The sequence below is a fragment of the Pocillopora damicornis genome, chromosome 5 (assembly GCF_964200805.1).
Source record: "Pocillopora damicornis chromosome 5, jaPocDami1.2, whole genome shotgun sequence".
Lineage (NCBI taxonomy): Eukaryota > Metazoa > Cnidaria > Anthozoa > Scleractinia > Pocilloporidae > Pocillopora > Pocillopora damicornis.
In genome coordinates, this window is record NC_142674.1 from 180,979 (window position 1) to 190,445 (window position 9,467).

Here is a 9,467-nt window from a genome sequence, read left to right on the forward strand (position 1 = left end):
TTATGTGTATATTTATTAACGAAAGGAAAACACATTAATTAGAGAGGCTTTAGCTCATAAATCACTCTACTCCTAGGAAAACACCTTGGAAATTCTAAGAGAGGTCACATTCCCGGAATATCTCTTTTACAGGTTTCATTCTCTGAGGAGGTTCGTAAGGGGTATCCCATATATGTTTCATGCCTTACGGAATTCCTCTAAAATTTTGTTTAGATTACTTTACTGCTAAGAGATCCTAGAATCAGGCGTGAGTTTTTGCTCCCGTGCGAAGGTTTTAGTGAGCTCTCTGTTATCGAAGCGTCTCGATGGGTTTAACCGTCAGCCGTCGAACGTCCTAAACTTCAACCGTCAACCCTCTTAAAAGACGTTTTTTGACTGTCAACTGTCAGAAAGAAGCTTAGTGTTTACCCTCAAACGGTTTCGAGATCTCTTAGAAGTAATTATTTTAGCTGCTCACGAACACCTCTGATCGTGAACGAACTTCAGACTGGTAAGCCAGTCACCAGTTTTCTGATTGCACAGATCAAGGAGGGCATTGCTGTTTAGTAACTTGGTAGTAAACTGACATACTGATAAATTCGCCCTCAAATGTGGTGGAGTTGTTGATTGGTAAAGTTGTAGACAACTGGCTTTATACAAAACACGTGCAAAAGTTTCGATTGTAGCGGAGCGCATTGACGGAGGAAGACGGACAGAAAAGGGAGAAGAGAAAACGAAAGAAAAAGAAGCTGGAAGGAGTGACATTAAGATTTTGCTCCTGATGATATTTGCTCCGACCGTATTGGAACGAGACATTTCCATGCACAGACCTCAGTGAGGCCAGCGGTGTCGGAAGACCTTTTATGATACAATCTAGAGACCAGCCGTGTAAAGAACCCTCGCCAGGTTTTGTTTGACGAACAAAAGTCACTCGAAGGAAAGCCGTTTATTATTATTGAACACGATTGGCTAGTCGGGCATTACATTTTTGCAACTCCTATTTACCAATTGTGCGTTAATTACGTTTCTTCATTAGCAATTGCTCTGCGATACAAGCCTAAAACATTTTGCCACATGTATGGAGATAAGGAGATCCAAACCGTGGAATCGCTTATCGTTGCTGTGTCCCAGATACATTAAGGTCTGCCTCTCTGATTGACCACAATCGTTTGCATCCACATTTCATTCTTGAAGATTTTAAAAAAGAAAAAAAACCACACTCAAACAGTCACACTGAACAAATTAGTTAACATTTCTTAGTTTTTGTTTGCTGAGAAGAGATCTAGGGCGTATCAGCTATGGCATGTGTCAACGCTTTTGTCTCATTTAACAGCTCAGATGTAAGTAAAACGGTTTGAGTCCTGATGAAGACGAAAAATAATATTAGTTGCTAGATTATCATAATACATCACTTTGCACCGTGTTCACCCGCACACTTCAGATCCATTTTATGAAAAGTGACCTCGGGAAAACTGATTTAAAACAGCGTTTGCTTTTGATAACCAGTCATGACATACAAGTTTGTAACCTATCCATGCTGAGTTAAATCTGTTTTGCTGCTTCCACTAAACACCTCTGGATCTTGCTGTCTGTTTTTTTTTTTTTTTCTTCTCTGCTCTAGAGTCTGCTTTTCCTTGAGGTATCGCATGATTTCACTTCAACCAAGGTATAGTGCTTATACGCAAATAAAAAGCATCAAACATGCTTTAGCTTAAGGATCTTAAGGAGCCTTAGTTCAAGGATTTGTAAGATAACGTAGTAAGTTAAAGTTGCCAACTAGACAAACCTTTTCAATATTTTTGAGTATTTCCTTTTTTCTCTTTTTGAATAATGATAATATTTCCTCTGCTTGTATCAAATGAGTCGAATGATGACGAGCTCTAAATCAATTTGTATGAGCCGGTAACCATCAAGATTTTGGCTCCGTATACACACAGCCTCTGCAGGGTCAGGAAAAGCTGCTGTCAATGGAGCAGTCACCAAAAGCTGCGCCCTCACAGCTGCATGTCCCATCAGAATCAAAGTTAATAAAGCACTTTTCAAAAATTTGCTTTGAGAACTATCAAAACGGAAGAAAATGAAGCTACGAATACAATTTACTTTTCAAAAGAGTTGAACTTTCTGAACATGCTGAGAGGTTAATTTTTGAGCCAAAACCTATAAAATTCACACTTTTGCTGACTAGTGAACTTAAGCAGACACAATATAATTTCCCACACTTCAAAATGCAAGTGTCGGTGGTCAGTTTGATTGAAAAGGTCATACAACAGAAACAGCTGCAAGTGACCAATAATTATCAAGTCTTGCGACTGTGCGATTTTCATCCCCAAACCACAAATCTCATCTTGTGAAGATATTATTTCGTTTTCTGGGCTAGAGGCGTTATTTTAGCAAAATTTCACTGCAGGGTTTCCACGTGGTATTATTAAGAATCCTGCCGATCTGTTTGCAAACATGGCGGAAGGCTGCATAGCACTTATTTAGTGTTCTCAGTTGGGGTTAAATTAGCTAGAGCCCATATGGGAAAATTCGTTTGATCTTCAATTAGTTTTTAACTAAATTACCTTAAAGAGCCGCTGAGCTCTTAGTTTCACTGTAATTTAGATGCACTTTGCTCCTTGAGGCTAAAACTTCCGTTCTATCATACTGACTATTCCTTTTTTTGCGAACTACTTAACCTTGTTTTTAACAATGCATACAAAAGAACACAAAGCTGAAGACAAAAACTGGGTCGTGGGAACTAAATATAACTTCTTTTGTGGCGTCTAGGAGCCTTTAGAACAATGTGAAACTAGTTCAAATGATTGTAGATTAAGTTACGCAATAATGTGTGCTAAATTTTAATAGCTCATACCTGAGTTAACCTATCAGATTTTCCATTATTCTTTGGAATAGTATTTGATCACGTAAATTTAACCTTCCACTTTTTTCATTGTTGATAATATGACCCCAGTTTTCACTTTGTCATTCATATCCTTTCTTGTTTATACCGTTTATTTTCCTGATTTTACTTGTTGAGTAATTCTTCTGAAGAACTTATCTGTTTGATGCTATTTTCACTGAAAAAAAAACTGACTCATAGGAAAGTATTTGTGACGCTCTGTTAAACAGCGTTAAGGACAAAGGCATAGTAAACGTTGTCAAATTAATTAAAACTTCTGCAGCTGTGTTCAATGAATAACAAACTAAAGGCACATGTTGGTAACCTTAATGTACGACTGACCCAAGCCGCCATCTATTCATGTATAATTATAAACTGGACATAAACAAAAAGAAGCCTTTACTAGTCATTGCGAAATTTTTCCCTTTTTTTCATTTGAAAACAAGGGTGATGCAATAACACAGGTAGACACAGATTACTTAACTTGGTTCATTTAAAAAAGAGTTAAAGGAAATTGGGAACTTGTGAGTGATTTGAAATAAAGTTGTGTTCAAAATGTGCTGATTGGTGAAAAAGGATGTCCTACGGGGTTTTATTAACAATACATTACATTAGGTAGTTATTAAAGGTAGTATAAATCGACTTGAAATATGAAAACCGTCTCTCTTTAGTTTTAGTAGCGCAATTGCGCAACATTTCGGACGCTAAAGCAAAACTCTTCTACTTCTCATTCTACATCAGCAAGTCATTTTTGAATTACCTAAATCTTGTTTACTTCAAGTGATATATCACTTGACATTCCTTGTATTGGAAAATAAAATAAACATTGCACTTTGCGGTAGAAATTTAATATCTTCAGACAAGAAAATTGGGGAAGTGAAATCAACTCTGAAAGCGCCAGTTTTTTAACTGATCACTTCAGCTGATAGTTCAGCAGGAAGCAATGATTGATTGGCTATTTGGCTCATTGTTTCCATTTCAATTTCTGTGCTGGTTCTTTAATGGCGATTGCTGAAAGACTTAAAGGGTCAGAATGGTCCTATTTTGAATTACGTCTGGCGGAATGAAAACGAAGCCTTAAATCTGTGGGATGATCGCTTATTACGACTTTGTGACTATGATGTAAAGGGGAACATTGACCGTGGGAAAAGTTACTGTTTGACCAACAAAATTAGGGTTTTTACGCTTCACCGGGATCAGAAGCAAAACAATCGAAACATCTTGATAAGAAAGATAAGAATGAAAAAGAAAATCTCTTGATGAAGTCTTTACGGAGTTGTAATGCACGCACGTTCAGTGATCGCGCTTATTTATCCATTACATTACATGTAGACTGGTTACGAACAACTTAAACGAGCGCTTTTGAAGGCATTGTTTATTCACCGGATATGCGTAACACTTATTTATAATACATCTTGCTCGAAAATTATTTCAAAACGGTACAATGAGGAGATGGGAGGTCTTTTAGTGATATGATAAACATGTAAACGCTGTATTGGCAATATCTGGCACGATCTTAATTGTTTACTCAGCTTTTCGCTGCACCAAGTACTTCTATATAAATATTTTAATAACTTTGCACAAAAAGTTGACGATTTCAGCTGGTCAATTGGTACGTGGTAAACAAGAAGAATCAGTTTTTTACTTAAAAGTAAAATTGCAGGTGTAAAGAATCTTGACCGTGCATATTAACAGTAATAGCGTTTTGTGTAAATTGGTTTTTTGATTTTCAATTAATTTTTCGAAATGCTTATAGGAATTCTTATTTCTTCTTAGTTTTTTCTAGAATGTAATTTTAATCAGTTTGCAGATCTCATTTCGCGCGCAATTTTGTCATTTTTCCAAAGCGTTTGCATGAAAGGAAGCTTTGCCCAAGGCTACCAAGTCAATTAGGATCGCTATCTCTTTATCATCATCACTGAGATCTTCTATCTGTTGAAAAGATGAAACAATTATTAATCTCTAGATAACACATTACCCTTATCATCTACATAACACCCTTTCTTCGCGGAGCGCGTTTAAAAATTGACCTTGATTTATCATTTGTGCTCCGCGCTAGACGCACACAGACAGACTTGGGAAAAATCACGAAAAGCAAGCTCTTAGGTCGTGAGCATCGATCCGGTTGATCAGATCTGCGCGCAAATTAACTGCTCTAGACACTTAATATATTTACTTTTCTTTTGTTTTCGTCCAACCTGCTTAATTAAACAAAACAGCGTTTGTTTTCCTTACTCAGGAACACGTGTAATTACAGGATACCTAACGATTTCAAGGTATAGTGTCTTTGAAAAGTTTGTCGCACTTCTTTCAAAGTCGAAAATAATGCTTCACATTCTGTAACTCCAAGGCCATTTAAATCTGTCGTTGATATCCTATTAACAGTCTATTGGATAATATAAACAATAATATCACTTCCGAATTTAGTCTAAACTCCCTCAATTAATCTTCTTAGTGAGAAAGAGTCATTTTTATTGCTGGTCGTTTTACATAATAATATGTCTGCGGAAACAATAGATTGCCTCCAGTGTTTATTTTCATTTATTGAACCTCAAGCAATAGCTCTTAAGAAAAGGCGCATTGTTTTGTTCAGGTTTTCCATCGGTGCCGTCATTGTGTTGTGAGGCCGAGTGTTAAGTAATTATTAAAAACGGCAGTGTCAACATTACCATTCATATTGTAAACATGTAAACATTGCTGGGCTAGATCAAATCGACTGCAGTATTGATTTAAGATGTTATGGTTAGCCAACTTGTTTATAAACATGAAACATTGAAAGCCACGTTGAAATCGTGGCTGGAGGCGTTTTTTCCTCTGTGTTCTCGCCGCCCCATATCGATCACATCGATCACATCTAACAGACACTTGAAAGGCCACCTTTGACACTTGTAAAACACGATAATGGCTAGCCATACTAGATAATCGGAGCGCTTCAATCAAACTCAAGTGCTCCCCATTTTTGGTAAAGTGTTTATTTTTTATACAAATCATCACCTAGAGAACTAAACTGTTATAAAGCTAAACACATTGATCACCACATCGACATTTTGCGGAAGAAAAAAGGCGCAGTGAACGTTGTGATTTATAAACTTCTTATGGTTATTGAATGAGTCCGATGAAAAGTAAAACCCAGCACAAGTGGGTGATAACATGTTTATACAGATGACTGACACAAAATACTATGTACATAATGGGACGGCAAAAGATCTTAGTTTTGCGTTAAGGTTCTGTTCGATTTCGTAATGCTGATATAAAAGTGTTCTTCATTCTATCACTTGTTACTTAAATTGCTCATACCAAAGACGTTGTTAAGAAAATTTTTAAGCCCTATGAAATTGCTCTACTCAAATGGACCATTAAAAAAAACCCATTTGTTCTAGAAAGTGATGCTTTGTTCTGGAGTTGATGCTGACCTGGCTTCTTTTCTTCCAAATTTCGATAAATCTCTTTAACAGTACGTCCGAAAAACCTCTTAATCAAGAAAAATTATGTGATTGTGAGCGGAATTACGTTTGCCAGTTCAACATTCTTGTGATAAATGTAGCGAAACTTGTGTCTTTGCATAATCTGTGAAATATTTACAATCGCGTAAGCAAGTCTGATTTTCTACCAGAAAGCTACTCTATAGTCTAGTACTTGAACTCCAACAGTACTTAAGATGTATTCTAAATGTTTGCTAACTTTGTGGAAATCAATAAACTGAATGTTCTAAGAACTTAGTTCTTTAGTCACAGAATTTCACTAAGCGTAATTAATGCCTATTCCATTCTCTGACTGCGAAACAGGAGACATATACAAGTAAGGGTGAAACGAGGATGATTGGAAATGCGGGTTGTAGTTTCTGAATGCCGGGTTATCCTGCCAACTGAAGAGTCCATAAGGCGGGGGAGGTGTCGAAAAACCATGGTACTGATTCATTGGAAAGTGCGCGGTTTCTGCCGCCTCACGCGAGTAGTAGTCATACCTTGACGTTGGCAGCAATGGGCTTCTGTTTGGGGTGACTCCAAACGGGTGCGGGAACGGCTCTTTAGGAGGGTGCGGCTTGGTGAGCTCCAGACTATGAGAAGGCTTGTGATGATAAGGAAATAAGGTGGCAGAAAGAGGTAATCCAAGCATACTGCGATCTGTTCCACATCCCAAGGCATGACTGCATCTTGGTCTTCGAGGCTTTCTTGGTCGTCGAAAATTTCCTTTGGAAAACTCTGGTAGATCTTTCGGGTGGATCATCCAGTAATGCCCCTTTCCGTTTTCGGCTCTGCTCGCCTTCACAAAGCAGTCATTACTGGACAGATTATGTCTCACGCTATTTCTCCAGCCTGGTCCTTTCTCTTTGTCGAAGTGTGGAAAGGTTTTGGCGATGAAATTGTAGATTGAGCTAAGGGTCATACGCTTAGAAGGGACACTTAAGATTCCTTGAGCTATGACGGCCACAAACGTCTCAGTCAGATTTCGGCAATCTTTTGTCTCTGGTTCTTCGTTCTCATCTTCGTCTATGCTGTTTCTCATGGATTTGTCACTGTCTTTAGCCTTTTCTTGCAAATGATCAAGTTTATGGTCTTTGGACATGGTTTTGTTTAGCACTTTTGTCTGCGCTTCAAATTGTGACCGCGGCATTTGACCGAATTCTCTTTCTCCTTCGTTGAGGGTAAATCTAAACGCACTGGTATCAAAACCGTTACCTCCTTGCCTGTTTGTGTGGACGGTGAACATTCTAAAACTTTGAGAAGCTTTTAACGAACGCCTCGTGAAACTCAAAGGCTCATCGAGAGTGCAACTCGTGTGACTGTTGTCAACAAATAGTGAGCTATCTATATGCCGATGGCTATGTAGTTTGACCTTCTTTCTTATTAGGTTGTGCCGCATTGATAGTCTTAGCAGGGGGTTCGGAAACACCAAGCGGACAGATGCGTCGCTAATTTGTGTATGAAATAGCCGCCTTAAATATAGCTTTCTACCTCGCGGCGATAAAACTAGTCGATTAGTTTTCCCTCCAATTTTTTGAATCCTAAGCGCTGTGTTTTGTGCCACATCACTGGGTTGTGCTCCTGAGGAAGTTAATTGGCAGCCCGCTGATCCGTGCTAATTCAAGCTTTGATTTAAACAAGCGAGGAGTTATAAGAACTGTTTATGATGCACCGGCAGCTGGGTTCTACGTCACCAGCGTTTAACCACGCATGATCGATCAGTCAATTCCGCTCGCCAAGAAAAGGCGTAGTTAAGAAAAGGAAATTAGGATAGATAAGAATGTTTATGATTTGATCAATCATGTAAATACCTGAAAACAGTTTATGTCATTTCGTATTAACCAGATAGGAATTACACATCCGGGATTATGGCCGAATGTGTGGGTGGGCGGCTGGAGTGGGGCTAGTTCCATTTTACCGCAATTGTTTTGGGGCTTTTGCCAATTTTTTTTCAACGTTCATTATTCCCGCCTTTATTTTGTTATCTCCTCTAAATGTGCTGAAGGCATAATTAAAACGGACAGATTTTGATGATTGAGTAATTTCTCAATCTCATTTTCGATGGAGATGGCTTTTTTTTATCATACGCCTACGTTTTATTTCAAATTTTTAATTCTGTGTATCCTGTATTTAGTCAGTTCTCCTGTGAGAAGCGGGGGTGGACTGTATTCTCCTGAGCTGCCTGGGGCATTCTGCCTTGCCACTGTTAGGAGATTTTTAAAGTGAATCATTGTTTTACTGATTTCTGTCTCGTTCATGTCTTAATGCATCCAAAAGACGAGACTAATCCTTAATAGTGCGAGGCATACAGAGTTAATTTCTCTTCTCTGTGATTATGTCTCAACTACAGTGTTTAAACACTTAACGCAATAATAATTACTGTTAATGGTTTTTAAATTCACTTGCCATGATATACTTCATTTGGCATCCTATAAATAACTTGTTGAAAAGTTCCCACGAGAATTTCAACTACGCCGTGAAGTATATCAACTTGTAAACAAACTCTGCGTCATTTAGCAATTACTAATTGAGGTGTTTAAGCAAGTGAAAATTGTACTGAACAACTCTAACCTTGGAATACTGACAGTTAACCTTGAAATAGTCCCTTGGAATATTTACAAGCAATTATTTTAATAGTTCTCCCAATAATGCTAAAAGTCTCGAAATTAAATCGAGTTTTTCGCGGAAATGAATGAAGTATGACGTGTCTGAAATTATCTCAATTGCGGATAATCAAAACAAACTATGCAAAGATAGAACCTCAAAGTAATGATATAACCTAAGTTTCCTGACTTGACAAACGACTTAAATAGGGGGATAAAATGAAACATGACATAAAGCTTCGTGTGCAGGATCAAAAATTTTGATAATGCAAGGAAAAGCCGAGTGATTGCTTGATGGTTGCCAAGTTAAACGACAATAACAAACTCCTGTGAAAGTAAACATTACGATTGGTCAATCATTCATCCATATCCCTCATTTGGTATTTAATTTTTTATCGTTGAACTTGAATGTTACGGGCCACACTCCTTGGTTGGGAAGGACTGGGGTACTTGACGTGAGCCTCTTTTAACGAATTCCGTGATAACGAACGCAATTTCCCGGTGTTAGTGAGGCAATGTATGCGAAAGGATATATTCTTG

At 38.0% G+C, this 9,467-nt stretch overlaps 1 protein-coding gene across 1 annotated transcript; it reads right to left on the bottom strand.

The window, feature by feature from the left end:
• Positions 1–5,816: 5,816 nt before the first annotated feature.
• Positions 5,817–8,911, bottom strand: LOC113684104 (uncharacterized). Its single transcript, XM_027201430.2, has one exon. It carries the CDS (start codon positions 7,721–7,723, stop codon positions 6,602–6,604), a length of 1,122 nt encoding a protein of 373 aa, XP_027057231.2. The 5' UTR covers positions 7,724–8,911; the 3' UTR covers positions 5,817–6,601.
• Between the last annotated feature and the right edge of the window lie 556 nt (positions 8,912–9,467).